Genomic DNA, 27405 nt, shown 5'->3' with positions numbered 1-27405 from the left:
TTTGTTGCTAGGGAGGAGCAGCCCCTCTGAGGCAGGAGGTGATGTGGAACAAGCGATTGCAGATGGAAATCCCTCGTGGGAGGCATGGAAGAAAGGAGAGCAACAGGATGAGGCTCCACATGTCAGACATGCCCTGGCTCAGGGAGAAGGCACACAGGCAGCTCTATCCTGTGGATCCCCAAGGGAATCTGGCCTGGGCAGGTCTGCGCCCCCAGGGGCCGACAGAGAGGCCAGGACAATTACCCTTGGATGGGTGAATCCTGCACAGCAAAGCTCCTACCAGCATGTCCACGCTGCTCTTGTGCTGCTGTGAGCACATCCCTGCGCTCCACAAGACAACCTTTCTATCAGAGTGGTGGAGGAAGAGCCGCAGGAGGTGACAGCACCCAAAGGAACTCTGGGCTTGCTGAACAGGGGCTATCAGAATGGAGCCAGGCCAAGAGCTGTGCACACCAACATCGCCTGCCCCTCCTCAGGGAGCAACACTGGACCACAGTTCCTCCCATCCCTTGCATCTTGCAGGGGATTCTCTGTGTGCCAGCTCCGGAGAGCTGCATAAGGCTGTTACTCGGTATCCAGTCCTGCCCTGCAGCCGTGCAAAGGAGCTGCTGGGCAGTGTGAGCTGCCATCCTGCCTTTCACCCCCAGTAGTTTTTTTTCACTGCCCCTTGCCCGCCAAGGTGCTCCACAGGCCACCGTTCGTACTGCCGCAAAGGCCTCCGCCGGCGCGGGGCCGGCTCACAGCGCGGACAGCGAGCCCCGGCCGGGCGCTGCTCCCGCAGCAGCTCTGTCCCCGCGTCCCGGGACGCCGGAGGCCGCCGCGCCCACGTGTGCGGCAGAGCCGGCAGCGGGGCGGGCACTGCCGGCGCCGCGGGAAAACGCGCCATCGCCCCGCCCCAGTTGGGCGCTTCCCGCCAGTGACGCTCCCGCCGCCCCGCCCGCCGCGCGCCGCAGGGTGGTGCCGACCCTCCTTGCCCTCGCCCGCCGCAAAGATGGTGGTGAAGCTGGAAGGTCTGCCCGCTCCCAAGATGGCCGCCCGCCGGCCACGACTAGGCGCCCCCGCCGGCCGGCGGCTGCCGCTGGGCGCGCTGCCGGCAGCGAAGGGGTGAGCTCCCGGCGTGCCCCGCGCGGGGAGGGGCGGGGCCGCGCGGTGGCTGCTGGGAGCTGTAGTGCGGAGCGGGCGGCGGTCACGTGCCGCGCCGGCAGTGGCCGCGCTGGAAGCAGAGGCGCCAAGATGGCGGCGCTGCGGGGCAGAGCGGTGTCCGCCGCGCTCGGGGCCGGGGGTGGCGGCGCCGCGGCCGGGGCAGCTCAGCGAGGGCTGGCGGGCGGCGGAGCCTCCCGGGAGTTGTCTGTCCGCGCCGGCAGCCCCCTGCAGGTAGGCGCCGGCGGAGCGCGGCGGGCCGCGCCGTGACACGTGGAGGCTGGGGCGGCTCCCGCGGCGGCGGCTCCACGTGTGCCGGAGCGGGCCTGCCGCCCCGGCGGCGGGCGGGTGGCCCTGCACGGGCCGGGGGCGGCCGTCCCGCCGGTGGAGCGGGGTGCCCGGTGCTCTACCGCTGGCGTGGGGTGGTGGCGGCACCGGCGCGGGGAGCCCCCGGGGCGGGGGGGCCGCAGCACGGCGCCGGTACACGCCGGGGCGGTGGTCTTGGTGCCTCCCGCGGGACGTGACACTCAGTCTGTGGGCTGTGGGGGTCGGGGGCGCGCTGGCCGGGTTCCCCTCCGCGGTCTCTCCGTCCCGGCGCCGCCACCTGCACCCGCGGCGGGGGGGGCGGTCTGGGACACCGGCAACCGCCGGTTTCGGTGGCAGGAGCTCCCGGCGGGGAACGCGGGTGCTCCAGCCCGCTCCGGGACGAGGGAGCTCTTCTGAGCTGCACTGGGATCTTATCCTGGGGAAAGCGAGGGATTACCCCGGGAGAAGCGTCTCCCGCTCCGGGCAGGTGTGAGGCGCGGTGCTGCGGCCCGTGCCCGGCGTCCCTGTCACCGGCCCCGGTGGGACCCAGCCGGCGCTGGGCTGAGGTGCTGGGTGCGGGTGCGCTGCTGTCTGGACAGGGAGCGCAGGGATGCAGCACCCCTGGACGGGATCTTGGGGCACCTGCCCTGTGCATCAGTCAGGATTTTGGGGAACTTCATGCTTCTGTCCCTTCCAGGGTGCTCCAGCCTGGCCGTGGGGGATACTGAGGGAGACGCCCGAGCCCAGGCAGGGGTACACCATTGACTCTCCCTGATGGGGAAGGAGGGGTCTGCATTTTGGGAAGAGAGGTGTGTTTCCACCTGACGCTTCCCAAAAGCAGCTGAGGAATCCATGGAGCATCCTCTGCTGGTGCAGGGCCGGCTGGGTGGAGCCCCCCAACTTCCCAGGCTCACCCCGCGCCCTTGCTGGCAGCCTGCCCAGCCAGAGTGCTGCGGGGAGGGTGGCCACTCTCTGCTTGGGGTGTAGCCCTGGCACAGCACGCTGGGTGCACGTGTTGCATGTCACCAGCGTGGCTCGGATGGGCAGCTGCCCACGGAGGCCTCGGCTGTGCCTCCTGGGTATCACAGCAGCAAGTGCAGCATCCCCTGCACTGGCTGGGTGCTGCAGGAGCTGGTGGCCATGCTCAGACCATCACCATCTGAAACTGTGGGCTCAAATCCCAGCTCCCTGTATGCCTGAAGCTGCTCTGGGGCAGTGCTCACCCCTCTTTCTCCCTGGCAGTGCTAGCTGCTCGGGTAGGGCATGGACCAAGCCCAAGCCTGTCCTTGAATGTGCCTGTGACCTGCGGCATGTGACCTCCTACCTGCTGAGCACAAAGCAAACCCGGGGAGCTGGGAGAGCACAGAGGGTGTCCTCCTGAGCTAGGGGGGTACAGGGGTCTCTGGCAGGGAGGGGACCAAGTAGGGATGTGGGAACAGGCTGGGCTGGTTTGTACCCCCGCCCTGACACACAAGCGGCGAGGGCTGAAGGAGGTGCCCGGCCCCAGGTGGATCAAAGGGAGTCCTGGGGGAACACAGCCTCCTTCTCTGGTGACTCATGGCTGTGGGACTCCTTGCAAGGCGCTGAGTCAAAGGAGTCGAAGAGGGCTTGGGAGATCGCCTGCCCGCCCTCCCTCCCGGGCTGCAGGCAGGAGCAGCGGGAAGTGGCCATTTGAGTGGGAGGATTTTCCTTCCCTCCCTCCAAATGTCCAGTGTGGATCACGTCTGGAAACCTCTTATTAGATGCTGCCTTTAGGGGGAGCCAGCCCTGTGGCAGGACGGGCAGGGCTGTGTCGCCCCCGAGGCATCCCCTGACCCCCATGCCTACGGTGGGTATGGTTGGGTATGGTTGAGCCAGCCTCTGCGTCCCTTGGCTGCTCATGCTCTGTGAGGTCCCTCCTGCTGTCTCCTCCGGTGGTCACTGCTGACTCAGGGCTGCACACTGGCGCTTGGTGATGCCGGGTGCGCGAGCCTAGATGTGTTTCCCTGCTCCTGCCGGTATCTCCAGGAGGACTGTCCGGGCTGTGCTGCAGACGGCTGTCAGCGGGGCTTTGCGCCGGGCTCTGACTGGCAGCCAATGCCGGCCGAGGGAGGGAGATGCTGAGTAGTAAAACTGCTCAGTAGGCTGATCTGCATGGCAGCGTGGAGCGAGCGATGCCCCCGTGTCACCTGTGGACTCCGCTTCCAGACAGAGAGAACCCTGGGAAAGGGTGCCCTGGCTGCCAACTGAGCCCCAAACCCCTGCAGGCTTCTGCTTTTTGGGGCTGTAATGTTGGCATGCAGTGGCAGGCCAGGGGGGTTTGGGGCAGGTGGATGCTGTGAGAGTCCTGGCTTCGATTCCCAGCCTGGTCCTGAGATGCCTGTGCTCCGGGGTTGTACGGGGCTCCTGGCTGCGCAGCAGCAAGAGTTGCCTCCTCTGTCTCGTGGGGACAGGTTTCTGAAGAGCCCCAGGGACCGGGGATTTGGGCACATGGCTTTGGTGCTACTGTATTTCAGGAAACACCTATTTAGTGAAACACCTTGCTCTACTGGTGCAGCTGCCCTCTTGCCAGAAGAGGATTTCAAAGTTCAGGCAGGTCTTGTTCAGGAACGGGGGTCATTTTGTCCTGCGTGAGCTCAGGCTTGTGCAAGCTGTGGTATTATGTGAAACACAGGTGAGCCGCGTCAGATGCGCATCCTCCAGGTTTCGGCCAGATTCTCTCCATGCTGCTGCAGGGGGAGGTCAGCTCGCCGCCTGCTCCCTGCCAGCTTTGGGAGGGAGGTGTGCTCTCCCAGGGCTCCGTCCTTGGTGCCCTTATCTTCCCTGTCTTCCCTGCCTTTGTTATCTCTGCCTAAGCCCATCTGCAAACAGGAATTCACATCCTGTCTCGTGCAGACACTCCTGCACGGCCACTCTGCTCCTGGCAGAGGCTGCGTGTCTGGTGGCTCAGTTCAGCCTGGGGCTGCAGCCCCTGCCCTTGCCCGGCATCTCGCTTTTCCTGGCCACCCTATAGCACTGGCACGTGTGGCACCATGGGGTGTGGTGCCAAGACCTCTCCAAAGTTATTGGGTAGTACCCGAACATCCCCAAAGCTGGCTGGGGTTCTGGAAAGGACGTGGGGCTGGGAATTTGGAGGAAGAAAAGCAACAAAGCCGGTTTGGTCCTAGATCGTGAGCATAGTCCGTGTCTTCCTGTAGCTTGCAGCAGAGGTGCCAGGGTAGGGCTGTGGCAGTGACCGCCGGCTGCATCCCTGTTGCTGACTCCTGCACTTTTGTTATGAATTTTGGAATGTTTTGGGGCTTATCTGAAGTGCCAACAGCCAGAGTCAGAGGAGCGCGTGACAGCCTGTGGGGTGAGGGGAGCTTGTCACTCCCCTCCCCATTCAGCACGAGCAGTACGTGGTGTTGGGCAGAACCTGAGAACTGCTGAGGGTTTACCAATTCATCTTTCCCCATCCTGCAGCTCCAGAGAGAATCAGGCAGGAGCTTTCGGTGTGGAGGCATCCCTGGTAATGGGGAGGGTCACGGGCCGAAAGCGGGATGGGGCTTTGTGCAGTGGGGTGGACTGGCACGAACCTCTCCTGAAAAGCAAGGGGGAAAGGTCCCCTGTGCCATCGTCTGACCTGCACGCAGCCGTGTCCCGCCTGCCCTGCGGATTTGGGGGTGTGATGGAGCTCACCTGCTGTTTGCAGCGCAGGCTGTGGGGAGCCCATGTGTGCTGCAAAGGGGGTCAGCACTGGTAGTGTGCTCTGCAAAGTGTTCACCTGGCTCCCTGTGCTCCTCAACAGTGCTTTTCCCTCGAGGAGAATGACCTGAACTTAATGTCACTGGATGCAGAAACCATCTTGGAGGCTGAGGAGATCCTGGGGACGATGCAGAACTATCTGGACTCCTCTGTGATCTCCATCATCGAGGACCTCTCTCTGAGTGAGGTGGGAGCCCATGTGTGGGTGCAGGAAGGGGCGACTGGGCCGCCTCTGGTGGTGGCATGGGTGGGCGTGGTGACAGCGTCCCCCATGGCCATGCCCCACCATCCCCTAAGACCACTTCTGCCCTTGCAGCAGAGCAAGGCCTGCCTGGATGCGCAGAATGAGTTGTCCCTGCTGACTGCCATCACCGAGATCCTGGACAGCACAGATGATGAGACCCTGTCTCCCTTTGACACCATCATGGACGCGGAGTTGCTGAGCTCGCCTCGGGAGCGGGAGAATCCTTCGGTGAGCTGTGAGGTAGAGCTGGCCTGATCCAAAAACGGGTGGGAAGATGCTCAGGTAGGGCTATGCCAAGCACCTTTCTGCCAGTTTCTGGCATGGTGGTGTCCTGTGGTGGTGAGACCCTGGTCCCCAGCACCTTGGGATGATCCCTCTGGCCAGTGACATGAGAGAAGGGCTGAGGCGGTCCTGGACAGCCCCAGGGCTCTGGTGTGGGGTCAGAGGGCCGTGCCATTGCTGTGGGTCTTGGTGTAGAGCCAGAGATGTGCTGAAGGCTCTGGGGAGCAGCGTGTCTCCCTCTGCGTGGCCAGCCGGGGCTGCACACGCTGTGGGTGAAACAGGGCTGAGCTGCTCCCAGGCTCCTCGTGGTGACATGTGGCTGCTGCAGGGCTGGGGGATGGCCTGTTCTCTCCAGCAGCAGAAACCTGCTCATGCTCTGTCAATCTCCTCTGCAGTTTCAGAAGTTTCTCAGCTTGTCCCGGCCGTCGCTGGAGTATGAGAGTGCTGCCCTGGAGCAGCCCAAGGCTCTCAGGCCTCTGAGCAGTAGCAGCATCGCTGTGGTTGGGAAGGTGAGCAGCTAAGCAGGAGAAGCAGCGTCAGGATGGTGCTGGGGCAACTGTGTTCCTGCTGCTGCCCCTCTGCCTGCCTGCCTCGCACAGGCGTCCTCTCCCAGAAGCGATGCTTTTGCAGGGCACTTATGGCAGTGGGAGCAGAGGCTGCCCCAACTGGTGCGCACTCTGGGACTGGGATGCTGCAGTTGCCCCTGTAGAGACGACAGGTTTCCAGCTCTGTTGTGTCTTACTGGGAGGGTCAAATGTGTTCCAGTTTTTTGGCTGCCCAGGGGCTTTGCTGCAGAGTTGCAGCAGACCCACAGTTGGCTGTGCCTGGTGGGGCTCCAGTGAAAGCCCAGGAGGTGATGGTCGCTCTGGTTCCCTTTCGCAGACTGACACAGACCTGGCTTGGGACCATGCTGCTCATGACCTCGAGGACCCAGCGCTGCCGAAGAAGCAAGTCTGCACCCCAAGGATGGAGAGGAAGCTGGGCCGGAACCGGGCCCGAGAACAGCCCCTGCCACAGCGCAGTGACGGGGAGGAAGAGGAGGAGGAGGTGGAGGCTGCCTTGAGCCCAGCACTAGACAGCAGCATAGAGGCCAGGGAGTTTTGTGGGAGTGGAGCCAGGGCAGAGCTGGAGGACCGTGAAGACCCCTGCATCATCAACACAGGTGACGTGTCCCTGAGCGAGCTGGTGAAGTCCATGCATCCCTACTGCCTGCCCACCTTCACTGTGTGCCTGGACCCAGAGACTGAGCCTGTGGCCAAGGAGCTCCTAAGTGGTCCTGTCTTGCTGGAAATTGTGCCTGGCGAGGGGGAGAGCGTGGAAATCCCTGTGGTCCTGCAGCCACTGGCCCCCAGCTTCCCCAACCTGAAGCCCCAGCTTGCGGGACCAGAAGAGGCTCCCAGAGAGTCAATCCCAGAGCATCTAGAGGAGTTTCCAGGAACAACTCCAGCCCAGGAAAACAGGATGGAGGAGGAGAAGAAGGAGAAACCACCTGGGAAGGAGTCCTCCTGCACTACCCCAGAGAGCACATCCCCACTGGAGACAGCAGCGCCCAGCACCAGACACCCTGACAGCAACTCCCGGCACAGCACAGAGGCACCGTCGGGCACCAAATGCAAGGGCTCCGAGAAGGGACGCGGCCGTGAGAGAGCAAGGAAGAGTCGGAAAAAGAAAGCAGAGGACCGAAGTGAGCAGGCCAGGCCAGGCCGAGAATGCGTGGCCCCCCACCTCCACTCAGCTGGCTCCGGGCAGCCCCCGGGCCAGCCGCCCACCAGCCGGCGTAGGGCAGCACGTCCCTCTGTCCAGGTGTCGGACTTCCTGGCGCAGCAGCTGGAGCGAGCCCGCAAGGAGGGCCAGATGGAGCTGCGAGCTGAGCCAGCACCACGGCCCCGGGGCAGGCCCCCGAGCACAGCAGGGGCCTCCCCGCCTGAGAAAGTGCAGAAGGAGACGGTGCCAGAAGTGGTGACTGTAGCCCTGGAGAAGGCTGAGACCGTGGTGCCTCCGGAGAAGACCTCACCGAGCGTGGAGGAGCGGCCAGCAGCTGTGTGTCCCAGCCCAGAAGACCATGGTGAGAGGGATGCACAGCCAGCTGCTGGACAGGGTGGCACGGTCTCAGAGGCTGCTTCTCCAGTGCCAGAGCCCCCCCAGAACATGCCAGCAGCAGAGCCAAGCGAGGTCCTGCCCAAGGAAGCCAAGCCCAAGGCGCTGAGCCTGCGGGAATACCGCATCCGCATGCTGCACCGCCAGCCCAGCCCAGGTGACAGGAAGGACGGAGAGAAGCAAGCAGCCAGCAAGTGGCCCAGTGTCCCTGAGCCTCCTACTGAGCTGGCAGAGATCCCCTGCCTGGTGTCACCTGTGCAGCCCACCACTGAGGCAGTCAACGCTCAGAAGAGCCTGGAGAAACCCACCAGCCCTGCTGCTGTACCTTCTCCTGCTGGCAAAGCTCCTGCTGCTCCGACCTCAGCTCCTGCACCTGCCATGGCTCTGGTACCCACCACGGCTGCACCATCCCCATCAACACCAATGCCTTTTGTCACGCCAAACGTGCCCCCAGCTGCTGGGGTAGCCCCCCCTGGGATACCACCAGCCTCCACCGGTGCTTATGCCCTTTACCCACCAGTGTCTTCCTGGCCCTGCTTTGGCCCACAGCCCGTGGGCTGCCATGGTTTTCCCCCACCGCCCAGCACCGGCTCCCCTAGTACTTTTCACATGATGCCTGGCCTCCCGCCTCCAGCCATGGCCTGGCCCCCACCGGTTGTGCCACCCCCACCTCCTTTTGCCCCTGGCGGCCCCTATGCCCCAGTGGGGTGGACGCCACCATCCTACTGGCCAGGAGTCCCCATGCCCCCTCTGGTGCCTCCCCTGACGTACGGAGACCCCGGAGTGGCACTGCAGGCTGCTTCCACCTTCCCGGCTGGCGGCTCCCCCAGCACGGCCCTTCTGCATGAGAAGCCTCCCCCTGCCCAGCCACCTGCTGCCCCAGCCAGCAAGGTGGGGGCTGCGGGTGGCCCAGCCAGGCCAGTGACCAGCAGGGTGTCAGACCCCAGGAGGCTGGCACGCCTGGCAGGGGACAGCTCAATCCCCAAGGCCACTCCAGCACCTGCCCAGCCCCTGGCACCCCCACCAGCTGCCTCTGTCCAACCTGGCAGGATCCCTCCTGCGGCATCAGCCCAGCACACAGCAGCCCCCCAGGCTGCCACCACCCAGCCTCCGGAGGAGCCCCAGGCTGTAACCCCCACCCAGCTCCCAAAGGCCCCCCCAGCTGCCATCCTTTGTCCTGCAGAGGTGTCACCTGCCGCTGCCACTGTTGGGGAGTCCCCTGGCAGCCACTCCACGGAGGAGGCTGCAGGGCTGGGCAAGGGGGCAGTGGAGAAAGCCCTGCCGGAGCCCAAGGCAGCTGCTGGGCAGGAGCCACCTGGCCAAAAATCCACCTCCCGGGCCGTGGCACCACCACCACCAAAAGCAGGTCGAGAGAGCAGCCTGCCCACCAAGGCACCTGCTGTGCGGCCATGGAGGCACCAGCCGCTCCTCAGCGCAGTGCAGCCCAGTGACAGCAGCAAGGACATCGTGCAAGCCTTCATCAGCGAGATTGGTGAGCGGCACGGTGCAGGGCTCTGGGCTGAGCATCACCAGCTGGCAAGGCTGCAGTGCTGCCAGCAGCCATGGGTGGTGGGGTTGGTTCCTGGCACTTTGTGGGGTGAGAGTGGCAAAGCTGCGCCTGCAGGCTTGCAGTCTGTTTCCAGCACTGTCCCAAAATGTTGCCTCCAGTAGATGGTCTGGGCTGGCTGTGCCCAAACTGGTCCTTCCTGGGGCTGCAGAGCTGGGTGCTCCTGTCCTTGCTATGGGAGACACGGAGCTGTTGCAGACTTTGCCGCTGCTTTTCCTCCTCAGCACTCACCCCATCACCTAGGCAGGCTGATGCAGGGGGAGGATGGGGCTGGGGTGCGTCCACGTGGTGCCAGGAGAGTTTTGGCTGATCTGACTTGCTGTGCTCTCTCCCTGTTCCAGGGATTGAAGCCACCGACCTGTCCAGCCTGCTGGAGCAGTTTGAGAAGTCTGAAGGTGCGGATGCAGCATGCTGTTCTGTCCCCTGTGGGGCTCCCTCTGTGCCATGCTGGCCTCCCCAGGCTGCCCACGCTCTCTGCAATGGGGTGTGGGAGCTGGGGGGGCCAGGATGCTGCTGCTTTTGGGCTGTTGTTGCCCTGCCTGGGTGCCTTGTCCTGGGGGTGTCTATGCTCCCATCTCTTTCCACGTCTGTGAAAAGCAGCTGGGGATCCCTGAGGTGGCCAAGGGGGTGGCGAAATGCCTGGGAAGGAAAGGGGACTTGCAGCATCTCTCTGCAAGGAGCTGGGTTGTGGCACTGTGAAACCTGGGTTGTGCCCAGGATGCTCTGTGTGTCCCTCCATATGCTGGGTCTGGCCCCTGCCTCTCACCACCCTCACCCACCCTCTCTCTTTTCAGCCAAGAAGGAGACTCCTACTGTACAGCCCCCTGAGGACCAGCAGCTGGCAGGGAGCTCTGCGTGAGTACCGGTACCTTCGCAGCTGGTGCCACAGCATGGAGCCCGGGAGAGGGCTGAGCCCTGTCTTTGTTGGGGGCGTGGGGCGGCTCTTGGTCCCAGCAGGGTCTGAACTGTGCTGGGGGCTGTGTCTGCTGGCCCAGGTGTGGCTGAGCTTGCTGGGCTGGAGGCCAGAGCTGGCACCAAGGTGGATAAATTGGGGGTAGCAGTGATGGGTATGACTGGGCTGTGCAAGCTCCATCCTTGCAGCTCTCAGCTCCTCTGTTCCCCTGTCTGGGTAGAGCTCAGGCAGGTGCCCCAGGCATGGGGACTGGGGCTGGGGTTCAGCCACTATATTTAAGAAATCTCCATTCCTTTTCTTAGGCCTGAGACCCAGCAGGACAGGAAGCCCCTGGATGGCCTGCAGGCCTCTGAGCTGGCCAACGTGGCAGGTAATGCCTGGGGCAAGGCAAGCCCACCTATCTGGGCAGCAGCTGTCATGGAGCTGTGGGAGACCCTGGGGCTGGAGGGGAGCTGGGCTGGGCCCCAGCCAGGTGGATTGCAGCAAGGGGCTGCTCTTGAAAGCCCTCTGGTGCTCTTGCAGGCCTCACCCCACCAGCGACACCCCCACACCAGCTCTGGAAGCCATTGCCTACTGTCTCACTGCTGGCCAAGGCCAAGTCACCTGGGTCTGTGCCCCAGGAAGGGCCACAGAAGATGACCAAGCTGACAAAAACCAAGCCGCTGCCCCAGAGCAAGCTCCAAGGGAAGAGCCCGGCCCCTGCCAGCTCAGCCCCCAGCCATGTCTGCTCGGGAGACCACGACTACTGCATCCCAGGTGCGGCGCGGCTGGAGAGCAGCAGCAGCCCCTGCACGCAGCCCCCCACCGAGGGTGGCTCCCGCTGGAATGTCAAGCACCACCGGGACATCACAATCAAACCCATCTCCTCCTTAACCAAACGGACGCTGGACCAGCCCAAGCCCACCCTGCCAGCCCCCACCACCACCATGGAGCCCAGCCAGGAGCCCCCGGGGTCGGCCTGCCTACCCCCCCTGGATTATCGGACTAGTGTCCCCAGCAAGGCCACTGCCGGGTGCAGCAGCCCCCCCACCTCAGTGCTCCTGTCACCAGCCGCATCCCCCTGCCGGGACCAGGAGGTGCGGACTCCCAGTGCCCAGCCCAGCCGTGCTGCTGCCAAGAGGTCCCTGCGCTGCTACCGGAGACCCCAGGACTCGCCCAGCCCCTCTGCCAGCAGCTGGAGGGCTGGGCGGAGCCGTGCCAGCCGCTCTTTCAGCTCCAGTTCAGATGGAGCTAGCGAGTCATCTTCATCCTCATCCTCCCGATCCCGCTCACGGTCATTCTCCCCACCGCCCAAGCGGTGGCGAAGGTAAGTGGTGGAACATCTGTCTGCTCTTTGGAAAATTGTCTGGTGGCTGGTCTTTTGCAAGGGTGCCCAGACACCTCTTTATGGACCTACTTGATGGCTATATTTGATCCTTTTGTCCTTGTGGCCCTTCTGAAGGGGTGCCTGGCTCGCAGAGACTGGGGGAGGTGCTGCAACACCCTCGTCGGTGGGTGTCCAGTGGCTGAACCCAATGTCTAGGCAGATGTGCCTGCAAAGCCAAAGCCATCACTGAGCCAGACTTCCTTAAAACTGGAACATCATGGTACGAGTCCTTGGCTGCATCTGGCTTTTGAATGCTTTTTCTGGGGAATTATTGTAGTTACTGGTGTTTCTGCTGTGGTGCTCATGCAGCCCTAAGTGTAGAAATGAGAGGAGCCACAATGGAGCGCCAGGCAGCTGCTGGAGGCAAGCAGAGAAAAACATGTCTGGCTTGGCTGCCTCAGGAGCTCCCCACATTCCTTATTGAGGCGGCCACACAGGAAAGTGGGATGGCTTGGTCTCTGTTGGACACATTTATTTTGGAGTCCTTGTGCATCTGAGTGATGCATGACCTGTCCCAGCTGGGGTGGGAGGCACTGGAGCTGGGGAGGGATCCCTCATCTGCCATTCCCTGGGGTTTCAGCCAGTTCTGGAGACATCCCAGGTCACAGGGCATGAAAGGCTTGTCCAACCAAGGTCCTTCCATCGGTGGCCAGTGGTTGCGGAGGTTGGACCTGGAAAGGGCACGTATATAACGCTACATCCCAGGGATTTGCAGCTCAGGGACTTGCCCTGTCTGACTTGGCTTTCCCGCAAATGCAGCTGTCTGTGCTGGGCAATGTCCCCATGGGCCGTGCCATCCTGACCTGCTGTCCTTCAGGAGAACATGCGGCAGTACAAGGCAGCACACCCTGCTCAGGGCCTGGGTTTGCCTATGGTAGGGACCAGCCATGGGAAGTGTGTTTAGAGAGGGAACCTGCTGCGGGCTGGGGGCAGCACAGCTTGGTACCAGAGGGGTTTCAGTCCTCTTGCCCTTGAGCTTTGCCTGGCTCTGCCAGAGAAGCTCTTGCAGGCAGGGGGCTGCAGGCACAGAAGTCCAGCCCCAGACCAGTGGATGCCGCAGCTCTCGGTGCAGCTGCAGGTATGTACAGTCTCCATTTTCCTGGTTGTTGAGTGCAATGCAGGTGTGGTGGCTCCAGTGTCATCCTGTGCACTGTGTGGGCTCAGCACAGCAGCCTCAGCCTCTCCTGTGCCCTTGACTGGCTGCAGCCATGTGCTGTGCTGTTCCCCTGTGACTGTTTATTGCTCTTCAGAGGCTGTGCCTGGTGCAAACCTGCTCCCATTTCACTATGGTGTTTGAAGCCAAGTAGAGCAGCATCTCTGTAGTGTCGTTACTGCCCTGGCAGTACCTTGGGAAGGATGGAGGTCTTTTTCCTCTCTGGAGCCCTGTGGTGCTGGACATGGGGAAGGCTTGGCACTGAGCTGTGTCTCTCCTTCCCCAGGTACCGCTCCAGATGTTCCCACAGCTCTTCCTCCCACTCCAGCTGTGGGTCATGTGGCAGGTCTCGGGACAGGTCCTCATCCTCATCATCAACGTCCTCCTACTCGTCCAGGTCCACATCCCGCAGCCAGTCCCGCTCCCCCTCACCCCACAGGAGGAGTAACAGGCACAGAAGGTGAGCGTGGCCACCCTGCAGGGTGTGAGCTCCCCCCAACCCATCTCCTAGCCTCCTGTGTCCCGGTCAGGGGTGGACCCCACTCTCCAGTATCTCCCTTGTGCCCAGGATCACTCTCTTCTGGCACCCCTGTGACCCTGTAGTTCACATGTCTGGTTTCTGCCCTGCCAGATACAGTTACGATGCACAGGACCACTACCAAAGGCAGAGGATCCTCCAGAAGGAACGTGCAATAGTGAGTACTTTGGGGATGGGAAACGAGTTGGAGATTTGGGAGTCCATCACTTCAGAAAGCCATGGGGTTGCAGCCTTGCAGGCAGCATTGCTGGGAGGCTCTGGCCAGGGCAGGGTGTGATGGATGGGGATGCAGGCTGGGTCCTGCTCACCACGAGGGCCTGGAGACACTGAGTCCTCCCATTGCCATCTCACGGGACGGCGCGTCCCTGCCCACAGGAGGAGCGTCGAGTTGTGTTTATTGGCAAGATTCCCAGCAGGATGACGCGGTCGGAGTTGCGGCACCGCTTCTCTGTGTTCGGGGACATTGAGGAGTGCACCCTGCACTTCCGCTCCGAGGGGTAAGAGCTGCGGGGACATGGGGCAGCCCCTTCCTGGGGATGGCTCCTCTCAGCCCTTTCCCCATTCCTCAAGTGGACGGTGCAGACCAAGGGGAGACAAACATACTGCATTGCTGCTGATCTTTCTCCTTCTTCCCCGGCTCCAGGGACAACTATGGTTTTGTCACCTACCGCTATGCCGAGGAAGCCTTTGCCGCCATTGAGAGTGGGCACAAGCTGCGGCGCCCAGACGAGCAGCCCTTCGACCTGTGCTTCGGCGGCCGCCGGCAGTTCTGCAGGAGGAACTATGCTGACTTGGGTGAGTCACGCAGCCCCTAAATTGCAGGGTGGCACCCTGGTTCTTCTCATTCCCAGAGGTGTAGGAGTCCCCATCCTTGGGGTCAGTCAGGCTTAGCTGGGCAGGGCCGTGTCCAGGGACAGTCCTGCCCAAGGGGAGGTTGGACTGGGACTCCCTGTGTCTCCAGCGCTGTGACGAAGGCCAGGTCTGGTCCTCTCTCAGCCCAGAGGTTGGCACGTGAAACAAGATGGGAAAGAGTTGCTGTGGCGATGGCTGAGACTGTGCCAGCGTCCCCACAGCTTGAGGCAGCCTCTACCACTGTCTTTCAGACTCAAACCGAGAGGATTTCGACCCAGCCCCCGTCAAGAGCAAGTTTGACTCCCTGGACTTCGACACACTGCTGCGGCAGGCACAGCGTAGCCTGCGGAGGTAGCGGCAGGTGAGGCGGAGAGCCCGCCCCCACTTTTATATTCAAATACAAAAGACAAAAAAAGTGCGGAGAGAGAGGGAGGTGGGGTTTTTAAGAAAAAGGAAAAGGAAAAAAAAGAAATTTGTTTTCTAGCCAATATTTAAGGAGGACGGGTCATTTGCCTTCGACCAGAGGGGTCCAGGCGAGCGGCAGCCCCGGGCCTGCCCAGCCATGTAATAAATGTGGATGCCCAAACAGCAGCAGTGCCTCGTCGTCCTTCACCTGGGCTGTTCCCAGGCGTGGGTTTGGGCTGTGCCCCCTCAGGACCCTGGGGGCTCTGTGGGAGAGTCTGACCCCATGAGAGGGCAGCACAGGCCAGCAACAGGGTGTGGGAGTGTCTGGGGAATGTGGGGCAGGACTGGGGTCACTGAGCCACTCTGAGGGGTTTGTGGGAGCCCTCAAATGTCCTGGCACGGTGTGAATGACTCTTCGAGGAGGCACAGACCCCTCTGACCATCTCTTGGGCCCTGCGGGAGCAAGGATTGGGCACTGACCCTGCAGCACCCGGCTGGGTTTTGGGGCCACCTGCACCTCTCGTGGTGGCCACGGAGGGGCAGTGCGATCCTCCTCCACCACCTCTCCCAGCTGCAGGTATGAGGGGCTCAAGCCCTTGGCAGGAGCAGGAATCTACCTGCTCTGAGGGCATTGTGTGCAACTACGATGTCTGCCTGTCCCTTTTGAGCCCGCTCACTGTTTTTTCTCCAGCTTGCCAGGGGAGGAATGTCTGACTCTCTCTGGGTGTTCCCTGAGGTGTTGGTGTGACTGCAGGGAGTTTACGGGCATCTGCAGTGGGCAGAGCACAATTGGATGAGCAGAGCACGGCAGGATGGTGCTTGGCAGAGGATGGATGGACAGTGATAGGAAGGGGATACAGGATGCCTGTCCAGGCCCCCCATGCACTGTGGCTCATGGAGGAGAAGGGTGATTCCGGGCAGCCCCCAGGGGAGCTCCCAAGCACCTGCTCTGCACCTCTCAGTGTCCTGCACCCAGCTCTCATACTGGCAGCTGGAGAAAAGCCCTGCTGTGAGCTGCTCCTGGGCTGGGACAAGCTTGGGAATCCCCAGCAATGGAGTTGGGCTGACCTGGCAGCGTTAGCTGGTAACCTTTAGACAGCATCATACAGCCCAGCTTTGGGACTGGGACAGGTTTGGGAAGGGTGCAGTAGTGTCCAGCTGGGTCCCCTGTCTGCTGCCCTGGGGTTAGGGAGCCTGCAGCTGCTGCAGAGCTGAGGGAGCATGGAGGGAAGGGATGGGCAGGGGATGGACCCCCCCAGGGCTCCTTACAGTGGCTGGTCAGAGTCCCCCCAGACCCCTTACCTGATGGAGGCAGCACCCACTCCTCTAGTAGGACAGCAAGGAGGGGAATAGCAGCAATAAACCTAGGGTGGGGTGTCCAGTGGGTGCAGGGTGTGACACAGGGTGAGGGGTTCAGCCAAGCTGATGCTGGTGCTCCCACCTGGATCGTGCTTGGGCATCTGAGGCCCTTTAGGGGTGCGCTTGGTGTGTGCAGCAATGTTAGGGGGCAGGTATTAGCACAATGACTGGAGCCTGCTTGTGCCCTCTCTGCTCCCCCGGATGGAGAGGGATGGATGCCCCTGGTCCCACTCCTGCCTGCACTCTGGATGACTCAGGCTGCTCCATAGCTTGGCCCAGGGAGACCTTCACAGTACCCCAGGTATGTGGGGTGTGGTGGGGTGAGCTCCCACCCTGTCATCTCCTGTCTGGCCCTGGACTTTGCACAAGGGAGGGTCCAAGGATGTGGCTACAGGAGAAGGTGTGATTGGGATGAGGGGGCGCAGGCAGGGGGCTGTTAATCAGTAAGGCAGCTCTTCCCAGGGATGTTGGCTTGGCAGGAGGGGGTGAAAGCCAGTGCCTGGCAGGGACTCAGCGGGAGGGTGCGAGTGGGTCTTTCTGGGACTCTATGCAAACCCCTTTTGCTGCCACTCTCATGCCCAGGGCAGCTGGGCTGATCACAGAGCTGAGAAGCAGTTCCCTGGTCTGTGAGCTGCCACAGCAGCACTGGGGACATGTGGATCCAAGCAAGAGTGTTGCAGGGACAGCCTCTGTTCAACCAGCTGCAAAAACAGCTGCAAGCTGTAGGCTAATTCAGATCTGAAGAAAGTCTCGTGAGCCCAAAAGCTGGGTTGTCTTCTCCAACAGCTTTAGCGGACCTCAAAGTTTCTCCGCAGCCTTTCCTCGAACCTATGCTGCATCTGTGGAGGCAGATGGGCGCTGGGAATGTCATGGGAAAGCCGGAGCTGGGCATGGACTGGTGCATCCTTTCTCTGGGCACGTCCTCTGGCAGAACAAGCCCTTGGGGACATGCTACCCCATTGACCTGAACTGTGTGCATTCAGGCAGCCCTGAGACTGCAGCGTCGCCCCAGATGCGCATGCTGCTGGCCACAGCACCAGCACAGCTGTGTTCCTGGGGCTGGGTTGCACATGGTCCCCTCTTCTTGCTCCTGTGGGTGAGGAAAGGCAGAGGATGTGAAAGCGTTTGTGTTGCCAAAAGCATTAACACCCTGCTGTTGTGCCCTATAAATCTTTCAAGTGTTGGAAGCTGGCTTTATCCCCCCGTGTTACAGTTTAATGGTTTCCGTTAGCAATAACTGGCCCTGTGTTCTCAGGTTATTGATTTAAGGTCTGTTGTGGAGGGTGTGAGAGTTGCAGAAAGGGGTTTTCCTGCTGCCCAGATGGCAGCAAAGGTGCCGTTGCAAAGAGGAGGCAGGAGAGCAGGGAGCGGTGCACAGCCAGCTCTCTGGAAGTGTGCTGTCTGGAGAAGATCGTGGGACAGCGGTGAGGAGCAGCGCTTGGAGCACGTCCCTCACTCAGCCCTGCAGCCAGCAGGCATGGCTGCAACCGCAGAGGTGAGCGTAGCTGTTGTGGGCAGCACGGCTTCATCCCATGAGCTCTAACACAGCTGGGACATGCCTGCCTTTGGCTCTTGGAGGAATTGTTCAGTGCGTGGATGTCTCCTGGCTCAAGAGCAAGCAGCTGTGTGTGCCTCTCCTGTGCCAGCCTGGCCACCCTGCTGCTCTGCAGACAGCCCAGTTTGGGAGTTTGTATGTGGAGCTTGCTTCAGGGTACCTGCAGAAAAGGGGCCATGGGAGCTTGGTGCTGGGATCACTGGAAACGTGGGCTGAGAGAAGCCCCTGAGAGCTGTAAGAGATGCTCATCCCCCTACGGCAGGCAGAGCCTGCAGGTTTTGGGCTCCCTCATTCTTGCACCTTCTCTGGTCTCTTACACATCTCTCATCCCAAATCCCCGCCTGCCTGCAAGCGAGCCCTGGAGGCCAGCCAGTGCTTGTGTGTGCTTTAAATCTGTGCTCGTACAGCTGAGAGCCTGGGTTAATTCTGATGTTCCCTCTTACAGCTGCTTTTGCAGTTACCATGTGTACCTGTGTTCACATTGGGGCAGTCCTTCGGGGTCATCTCATAGTCAAGTGTCCTGCAGTTGTGAGTAAAGGGGCAATGAATGTTCTGCCAGTGCCTCCGAACTGGACACCTGCTCCACTCATCCCACAAACCAGCTACTGCAAATGCTTCCTGACTCCTCGTAGCAAAAAAGCTGTAGCTGTTAACATGCCACAGGAAGCAAGCGGGGAGATTAAGAGACCAGCGGCTCTGCAGCCTGGTGATGGCAGAGAATTTATGAAAAAAAAAATACGTATGATCTAGAAAACAGATGCGAACTTGGAGAAGGGAAAAAAAAGTAACCAAAGCAAAACAAAAAGAAAAAACAAAACCACACAAAAAATGCAACCACATTTTTTTTTATCAATCCAGGAAAATTCCCTCCTGACCCTAATCTGGCAATAGCCTTAAGCCTAATGTGTGAGCAGACCTCTGGGACTGTCATGCCGGGGGTACCAATGCATGAGGCCCAGGGCATGTCTAGTGCTCTGGAGGAAGGAAAACCCCAGTACCCTTAGAAGCTAATTAAGGGGGAAAGTGTTTATTCTTCATGTTCAACAGGGACCAGCAGAAACCTAGATGCCTAGCGTTGAAGCAGCACCTCCTGCAAATGACTCCAGCTTTTCTGAATTGTTGGCCAGCCAGGAGCTGTGTTCCAGGCTAAACTGCCCATCTTCAGGGCTATTCCATTTAGAAGTTTATGAAGGGAGTTTAATTAAACCGTAAGTTAAACTGCCATGGGTTTTTCTGCCCCACTACCCTTCTTGGAAGGCTGGTCCAGAACTTCACTCCCAGCAGGGCTAGAAACTTTCCAATTCACAATCTAAGCTTATTCGTTATTTTGTGTCATTATTATATGTCTTACAATATTTTCTTAATATTTTCGTATTTAACGTTTTCTTTCAGTGGTTCTTGAGAAATACGTTTGTCCCCTCTCAGGCTCTGTCTGGCCAGGACAAATGAACCAGGCTCTTCTAGTAGATCTTCATCAGCTGGTGCTTGTTTATCTCAGTATCCAAATAGTTTTTTCTCTCTCTTCCTGGATGCAGAGCAACAAGGATATTCTGAAAGAAGTCTCATAATGCCTTGTCCAATGACAATGTTTCTGTCTCTGCTAAAAATAACTCATTGATGCATGCTAGCATCATGCCATTCCTTTTTCACAGAAGCATCACGCTGCTCCTTCACATTCATCCTTCAGTGCAACGAGGTCTTTTTATTCCTTCAGTGCTTCCATTTCATTGGTTTGTAGTAAATGTCCTTACTGCTGGTCCTCAAGCGTTTGAGTTTGCCCTTTCTGCTGTTATAATTTCATCCTGCTTCCTCCATCCCTTGACAAGGTCAAGGTCCCCTTGTTCTTCCTCTCTGAGGAGCTACTTCTCTCAGCCTGTGCTGCCTCTGCATTTTGGGAGCTCATACTTGACTCTTCTGAAATTACCAATGGATTTACTAACCTGAATTTATTCTCAAGATGCATAGCTAACATCCTTCTTGCAGCCTGCTCATGCTTGTTTCTCATAGAATCATTTTGGTTGGAAAAGACCTTTAAGATCATTGAGGCCAATCGTTGACCTAGTCTCTCCTGTATCTCCTTACCAACCTTGGGACTTGCCTTCAGCAGCAGTTTCTCCTGGTTCACAGGGCACCATCTTTAACTCTGAATCAAGTGCCCTAATCTAAGAAACTGGCAGCCTTCTCTAAGTATAATTTCTATTGCACTCTTCCTGTTCCATTGAGTATCTCGTCACTCCCTGTGAGTATCTCATTGCTCCCTGTGTTCCCCTAATCACCTTTACTGAAAAACAGTAAACCCCACTTTTGGGTTTTGGCTGCAGCCAGCTCATTTCTCCTCTTCCCCCACACTTCTTGCAGGTTCTGCCCACGCCGGGCACCTGCTCCTGCCCGCAGCTCTGTTGCCTGACTGACTGAGGAATCTCACCACTCACTAAAACCATGTTTGGAATAATGTTGTGGTTTATATTACCATGAATTGATAAGGAAATTTGTTTTCTGTCTTGTCAGAGGATACCTGAGCCCTGCTGTTCTGGTGCTGTTTATTGCCTAGCATTCACTGGGAAATTAAAAGCTCCTGTAATTGCACAATTTCTACTCGCTGTTCTTCTTATAGCCTTAGAGACAGCACAGCTTATACTCAAGGCTGCATCCGGTACATCTGTAGCCAACCTCTGAGAATACCTGTGCAGGACTACCCTTTCTCACACCTCCCTAGAACATGTCTTATCCATGTTATCCCCTTTTTTATGTCCTTACAACGACCTGTTTTACTAGCAGCACTTCACAACTTGCTGCTTTCTTTCTGCTGACAGTGTTCACCCCGTCAGCTTCCACACCTGCTTATCTCTGTGGCTTCACTCCAGGCTTGCCTGATGTGACCACAGCAAACAGTGCAACGTGGGGAGATGCCTACAAAATCAGTGGCCACAGGCTGTCACAAAATCTTAGAAGGAGAAGAACCTGTACATGGGGTGGATGAGGGAGATAAAGGACTTGGTGTTTCTAGTGTAACCTCAGGAGATTCTGGTTAGGTGATAACTGAGTCTTAGGAGATAACACTGCTAGGACAAATGGATTTAACACCTTCTGGCTTAATTCAAGGGAGACCCACAAGTCCCTGTGAAAATGCTAAACAAGGTAAAGGGAGTGTGGCTAGAAGGCTTAGTCAATGGGTAAGCTACAAGGTTGTGAAATCATGTACGATATCAATATTGCATTCCAGCTCTGTTCCCAGGTGAACTGGTGCGTATTGGAAATGGCATCTTTAAATAGCTTATTTTTAGAGGCAGGAAGCATGTAGAGAAGCAGCAGAAAATACACTTTGTCTGTTACCTAGAGACAGTTGGAACTTGTCCCTAAATAAAGAAGCTCTCCTTCAAGTACCTGGAGGCAAAGGGATCCCCAAATGCCGCTTGTTTGCTAGAGCAATGCTGCACAGGCTTAGAAAATGGAAGTTTTAACAGCTCTAGCCCTGCAGCCCAAGAGCGGGTATGCTTGGCAGCCTGGCAAGGCTGTCTGAGGTCTGTCAGAGGTCTCATGAAGCCTGCACAGGACCTGGGGTTGCACTTCGCATGTATGCAAAGTACTTAACTGGTTTAACAAATGCACATCAATTGTACAACAGAAGATCATAACCTTTGGGGAAACACATGGTATGATGCATGAGGAGCTAGTCCAGACTATGCTTGGGCATTTATAGGCTTTGAAGCCTGGCTACTGGACTGTTACATCCCAGTTCAGTCCTTTTTCTGCAGTGGACAAGACTGTGAGTGCTACCTACAATCTTGTGTGAGTGAAGAAACAGCAGGACGCATCTGGTTGTGAATTGTAGCTGCCTCTGGGGGCAAATGAATAAGTCAGAGAGACCTCCGGATGCTGGTGGAGGCGGGCTGCAGCGAAGGCAATGCTATTAATGGCCTGGATAAAAGGACTAGGTCAGAACAGGACAGGAGCTCTGGAGTGCCAATAGCAACCAGGGGAAGAGGTGACAGCAGCCAACACCGCTTACTGCTATGGACAGCTGTTCTCCTAATCCCCATCTCTGTCAACATCTCTAAACATCTCCATGTGAGAGCAAGGTCGGTGAAGCAGTAACCCCTCCCAAAACAACAGGCTGGACTCAGTTTTGTCTTTGTTGCCTCTCTCTCACGGTGCTTTGACTAGTGGCTAATTCCTCAGACCTTGGTGCTTCCCATTTGACTGTTCACTTCAGACTCATCTGTTAACCAAACGTCTGTAAGTTAACAGGGACTGAAATCCAGTCTGAAACCATCAGTCACCACCACATAATTTCAGCAGTATGTTCTTCAGCCTGCTGGAAGACACAAAATAGAAGGAGGCAATCATAAGGCTGGACCCAAGCTTCAGTCAAAATTATGCATATACACATTCCTGTTAAACCACAGCTGCCTGGGAGGCAGTGCAGGGTACTCAATAAGTAGCAACAAACATTTGGATGTACACAACTGTGTTTGGTGACAGGAGCCTCTAGACTTCGCTGCTCTTCCCTTAAAGCTCGCTGCTGGGCCCCTCATTCCCTGGGGCTTCCTCCTACTGTCTAAAACACATTTTTATTAGTAAGCTTCATGATTTTAGCAAGCTGTTGTTCAAAACTATTTTAGCTGGTCTAAATGTGTTGGGCTTGGTTTTGTTTGTTTAACTTGGTAGAATTTGGGATTTTCTATATTTCTTCTTTGGCCACAACTTATACTTTTTCAAGGATGTCTTTTTTACTTCTAAGTGTCTTCTTTGCTCAGCTGTTAACTGTGCCAGACTTGGAGATTTTTTTTTGTTAGCATATTTTGAGTGATGGTGTATTTAAAGCTTTAAATACAGGGTCTCAATGTCATTGCAAGCATTTTGTCCCTTAATCAGCTCCTTTAAAATTCTTCTTAATTATTCTCCTGACTTCTATACTTATTTCCTTTTGAAGGAGAAGATACTCATTTCCCTTTTAAGTTACAGCACACTGCAGTGTACTTCTTTGTTGCTTTTTCCTCTCCTGCAGTAGTATTGAATCTGAGCACATTGTGTTTACGATGACAAATTGACTGCTCCCTATTACATTTCAAACTCCCCCCTATGTACTACTCATGACTAAATCAAAAGTCCATCCTCCACTTGCCTCCTCTGAGTGGTCATTCTAAGAACTGCTCATTTATCCAGGCTAAAAATACAGTCTTTGCATCATTTTTTTACATTCTATCTACCCAGTCTATATGGGAGTAATTAATATCTCCCATTATCATTGTTTTTTCTCTGCTGACATCCCCTTAAAGTCCTCCAGCTGTTTTTCATTCCGCTGTTCTAATCAGGTGGTCGACAGTATATGCTCACCATTATACATATGTCATATATGTAATTGTTCTCTGGTAGTTTAAACAAAAATTCCAGGTGCCTTTTTTTTCTTCCCCCTCCCCCCAATTTTTTTTTTGCTTCCCCTTTCTGGAACCCAGACAAATACTGTGGTAGTAGCTTGAATCATTTTCTGTAGCTTCACATCTTGAGCTGCTGCTCTGGCAATCATCTTCCTACTGAAATGAGACGAGATCTTACATGGGCTTGGGTTTGTTGTTGTTGTTGTTGCTTTCTTAAAAATAAAATTCACATGTTCGATGTCTAGCTCTGGGCTTTGCTCCATGAAAATGTCTTTCTTCGCCAACTCCTTCTTCAGTTTGCTGAATGTACATTTGTAACTGAAAAGAAAACTTCTATCACCTTGGAGAAGGGCAAAGATATTTTCTAGCTGCATGTGTTCTCCCTCATCTTTGGCAATGACAAAAAGCATTTATGGTCATTGCTGGTTAAGATCAGATTATTGTGTATAAAGACATTCAGCTTTTTATACCCATACAGGAGTGCTTGCCAGGGTGATCGGTACGGTAATCATTCCCTAATTTCTTCAATCGCTATTCAGAAACTGGCACTGCATTTGCCACTTTTCACTTCTTAATTACCAAGGCCAGCTTAAGCAGAAGGTTGCACACTGTATCGAATAATTCATGGATCTCATATCTGGAAGGCTTTAAAGTTCTTGGGCAAGTGCCGTCATGATTAGTCATTTGTCGCTGAGCCTCCAGCACCTCCCTCACGCCTTTGCAGTGACCACAAACATGTTCAGCATTGCGCGTAGTTTTGAATGCAGCTGTGAGTGCAGGACATCGATGTCTGATGACATTCTGGAGCGCTGCCTCTGTTGTTGTCATGTATCAGGTTTGGGGCTCTTTCATGAGCAACTTGAAGTTTTCAAACTCTTTGCATCCTACATTTTGAGGCACCTTTGTCAGGTTGTTGGTGTGGAAAGCTTATGAGGTGCAATGGTCTGTTCCTCTTGTTTCTCTCCTAGGATGCACCAAACCTTCTTCTCTGCTACCCGTGTGCTTGATTGAGTTAATGTTTTGTTGTTTCCTGTTTCTGTAGCATTTATGGCTTTGGCCAAGCTCCTTAACGAACTGATACCCACAAGGCCGCCTTTTCTGCTAATCACCCCGTTAAGAGCTTTGGAACTACACTGAGATTGCCGCCCATCTTGCAAATTTGACTGAATCAGACCAAGACTGGATAAGTTCCTGCAAATTTCCTGACAGTTAGCAGTGGTACAGAGGAAGGCTATTATAGCTGACCCTCTCCCCTCGAGTGGAGGAAAAGCAGAACCCAGCAGTTACCTGTTTCTTCAGCAGCAAAATGGCTCATCTGTCACACATGTGCGTGACCAACTGTGCTGTCGCATGTGGAAATAAGTGTCATGCAGTGGAGATGTGCTTCGTGTGTGCAAGGGACAGTTGCACTGGAGCACAGCACACAGAACCAAATTGAGTCTGCTTTTCTTTGGATCATGGTGGGTCTCAGCCTAAGGAAAAGGTGTCTTATGATCCTATGCTTTCCTTTGCTTTCCTAAGGGCAGTTGTAAAACCCTGTGGACATATCTAGGGTGGAAAAATATTTGGCCTTGTATTGATCATCAACACTCATCTTGAGGGTTTTGTATGTATTTATTTGGATTTGGAAGGCATCTGTGTCTAAATGAAGGGCTTTACCATCTTCCTACATTATTTCCAATCTTGATTTTTTTTTTAACCCATCTTGAGACTTTTGGAGATATAGCAAAAGAGCTACCTAAAGTCATATATGCTGCAGACAGCTCAGCTCTTCCTGCTCTGTCCTGGTTTCAGTGAATGTTTCCTTATCCCTTCAAAACAGTTACAGGTTGACCTCATGCTCACCTTGCTGCGTGCACCCTTCCTTTTGTTACAAAGGTGATCTTGTCTAGTCCGGTTATTCAACCCTTCAGCTTTCCTGTTCCTTTAATCAAGACAAGCTCCCTGCTGTAAACCCCTGATTACACCTGTCCAGCTTCCAAATCTATTGCTTTGCATTCGCATTAATATTACAATTACTGACAACACATTGTCTCGTGCACTGAAATCCATCCTAAACCTAATGAATATCTCCTCTGATAGTCTGTCCATCTCTAGGGAAGCTGCTATTGCTTGTGACAATAAAACTCTGAAAAAGTGATCTAATTGCTGCCCTCTTCATCCATGCTGCGTGCGCTCCATGGTGGTTTGCAGGCTCCTGCCCAGCAGTGTCAGTCACAGTGTTCCCCTTCCCTTGTGGACCGTGGTGTGTGTCACCCTGTGCTCTCCTTGACTGCTTCTCATCTGACTGTGTCAACTCTTGCAGGATGCTGGATGTGCAGTTGCATCCATAGTGTCAGAACATGGCCCAGAAGCTGTGCTTGGATGGTGTGACTTTTGGGAGTGACTTTTGTCACACAGCAAATGCTTGTCAAAGGTTAATTTTGTGTTTCTTCTCACTGACTTGGATGGATGTTCAAAACCACAGCACTGTCTCCTTGGCCTGTGATCAGTCGTGGTCTCCTCTAGGATTTCACTTTTTTTTTTTTAAATTCTAGGGAAAAAAAAAAAAAATAGAAATCTACTTTGTTAGGTTTTATTTCAGTGTGGGATGGAGTACGGATATTTGTGTCACCTCCTCCCTGCAACAGGCCTGGGACAAACATTTGGTATTGGCTTGCATTATTCTACCTTTGTAATCCAAAGTTTGCTGCAGGGAACAATCCTGTCCTGGCGAGAAAACCGAGATAATATCTCTCTCTCTCATTACTATAAATCATTTAACAAAGGCAATATATTGGAATTAAGCCATATTCCTCAGAATAAGGCACCTTCCTCCTTAGCTTTCACTGAGGTCTCAACTTGACAGGATGTCCTCTGCGTTTGGTTCTTCTTGGCTCAGGGCTCCACAGAGAACTTCATTCAAAAGCTCACAGGGTGTGGATAGAATCGGAGTTTGTGTGATATGGTAAATATTATTTGCTGGTAACTGGCAGAGGGTTACAAAATTGAATTTGTGCCTTTTTTCTCACTTTTATTTGTTTGTACTTGTGATTCAATGCTGCCTTCCTAAGACTGTGGTACCCCACATTTCCACTGGGCAGGTTTCTTTCTCACCTTTCCCTGCTTCCCGCACCATCTCTCCGCAGCAGGAGCTCTGCCTAATCTGCGCTCTCCCTTGAGTATGTGAGATGCTGCCCCAGGGAGGAGTCCCAGCCTCCTTGTCTGGGGCCACAACAAAGGCTGACTGAGCCCTGGGAAGATGCAGCACATCTATGCGCTCTGTCCAACCCATTGCTGACCTGTAGGTTTGCAGGCTCTTGGCAGTGTGCTGCTGCCTGGAGCAGAGCTGCAGAAAAGTGTTTTGCTGTCATACCCACTTAAGAAAGCGGATGGTCCCCGGCTGCCTGTGCAAGCCTCACTTCACTGCAGCTGGCCCATTTCATTCAGGCATCTGCTGTGCTGATGGAGAAGGTGCCACTTTCAGAATGGGGTTGCCCTGAGTACCAGCCACGCAGGAACCAGACTCTTGCGAATCAGGAATTTACTGTCTGTCCCCTTGCCCCATTTCTGTGTATTTGTACTGCAGGACCAGAGAGCAGGCAGTTTGTGGGTGCAAATCCTGGTTCCACTGAATCCCATAAAGGCCATGGGATTCGATGGAGCCATTTTTTGTTCCCAGTGCTTCCCTGCCCCTGGCATCTCTGGGGCTGTAACGATGCTGAGTTTGGTGCAAGACCAGGTGAGAAGATCGTTTTCTGCCCTAATGTCTTTTTGCATGTTTTCTGTTCCTATGGCAAAACGGATATTGGAGAGACTTGCTGTAGAATCTGCCTTGAAAGTTTTACCTCTGAGATGCCAGGCCCTGCTCGGTGTTAAGTGAAATTGTCTGCAGCTCATTAACATCAAAGCATTTTCTCCACTGGTCTGGGCAGCTCAGTAGTAACCAGCAGATGAACCAGAGAGCAGCTACGCTCTCCACTAAGCTTTGCCTGCAAACAATTAACATCAAAGGGGAGCCACTGTGAAACACGGGAAAAAACAACACTTCCACTGCAGCAAGTCTCATGGCTGGTGGGGAAGTGGGGGGAGGCTGGAGCTCTGACCCAGCTAGAGAGTTTGTGCCAAGATTTTTGCAGGAGGGAGCAGAAGGGTGGCTGCTGGGGCCTGCTGATACTGTTGGGCAAGAAAATGGTGGATCCACTTTGATTTGAACAAAACTGCCTGATGGTGTTGGTGGCAGCATGGTGAAGGCTCTGGTGTATCAGACCAGGTCCAGCCTGATTCTGGGATCAAGTCAGATCTGCCATCCCCTTGGTATGTTGATGATTGCTCACTAAGCTGTTGGTCTTGCTGGGTCTCCTGAGGGCAGCCCCACTGTTTGCTACAGCCTTCATCTCCATCCCTCTGGAGCTTCGGGTAGTGATTCCAGATGTTGCTGCCATTTTTTTAAGTGGATCTTTACCCTCTGTTTGCCCTTCCCCACAGGATGCCTGTGGAATTAAACCATTTTCCAGATTACAGGACCATTGTCTTCCTCTAGCTCTC

At 56.0% G+C, this 27405-nt stretch overlaps 1 protein-coding gene across 4 annotated transcripts; it reads left to right on the top strand.

Moving 5' to 3' along the window:
- Positions 1-1233: 1233 nt before the first annotated feature.
- PPRC1 (PPARG related coactivator 1) lies at positions 1234-14772 on the top strand (the record flags this gene model as incomplete). 4 transcript variants are annotated; one of them, XM_082054879.1, is made up of 14 exons in its annotated part: positions 1234-1374; positions 5213-5356; positions 5486-5641; positions 6091-6204; positions 6578-9284; positions 9701-9754; positions 10154-10214; positions 10575-10642; positions 10795-11578; positions 13078-13251; positions 13423-13486; positions 13705-13826; positions 13973-14124; positions 14433-14772. In XM_082054879.1, the coding sequence occupies 14 exons, from the start codon at positions 1234-1236 to the stop codon at positions 14534-14536; spliced, it is 4845 nt and encodes a 1614-aa protein (XP_081911005.1). In that variant the 3' UTR covers positions 14537-14772. The 4 variants fall into 4 exon arrangements, with proteins under 4 accessions (XP_081911005.1, XP_081911008.1, XP_081911007.1 ...); XM_082054882.1 differs by having other exon boundaries at positions 1242-1374; positions 5489-5641; XM_082054881.1 differs by having other exon boundaries at positions 1242-1374; positions 5489-5653.
- Positions 14773-27405: the final 12633 nt, after the last annotated feature.

Source organism: Streptopelia decaocto, assembly GCF_964273445.1.
Source record: "Streptopelia decaocto genome assembly, chromosome: 5".
NCBI classification, from domain to species: Eukaryota; Metazoa; Chordata; class Aves; order Columbiformes; family Columbidae; genus Streptopelia; species Streptopelia decaocto.
Note: the sequence above shows the minus strand (reverse complement) of the source record. Positions and strands in the feature narration are given on the sequence as shown.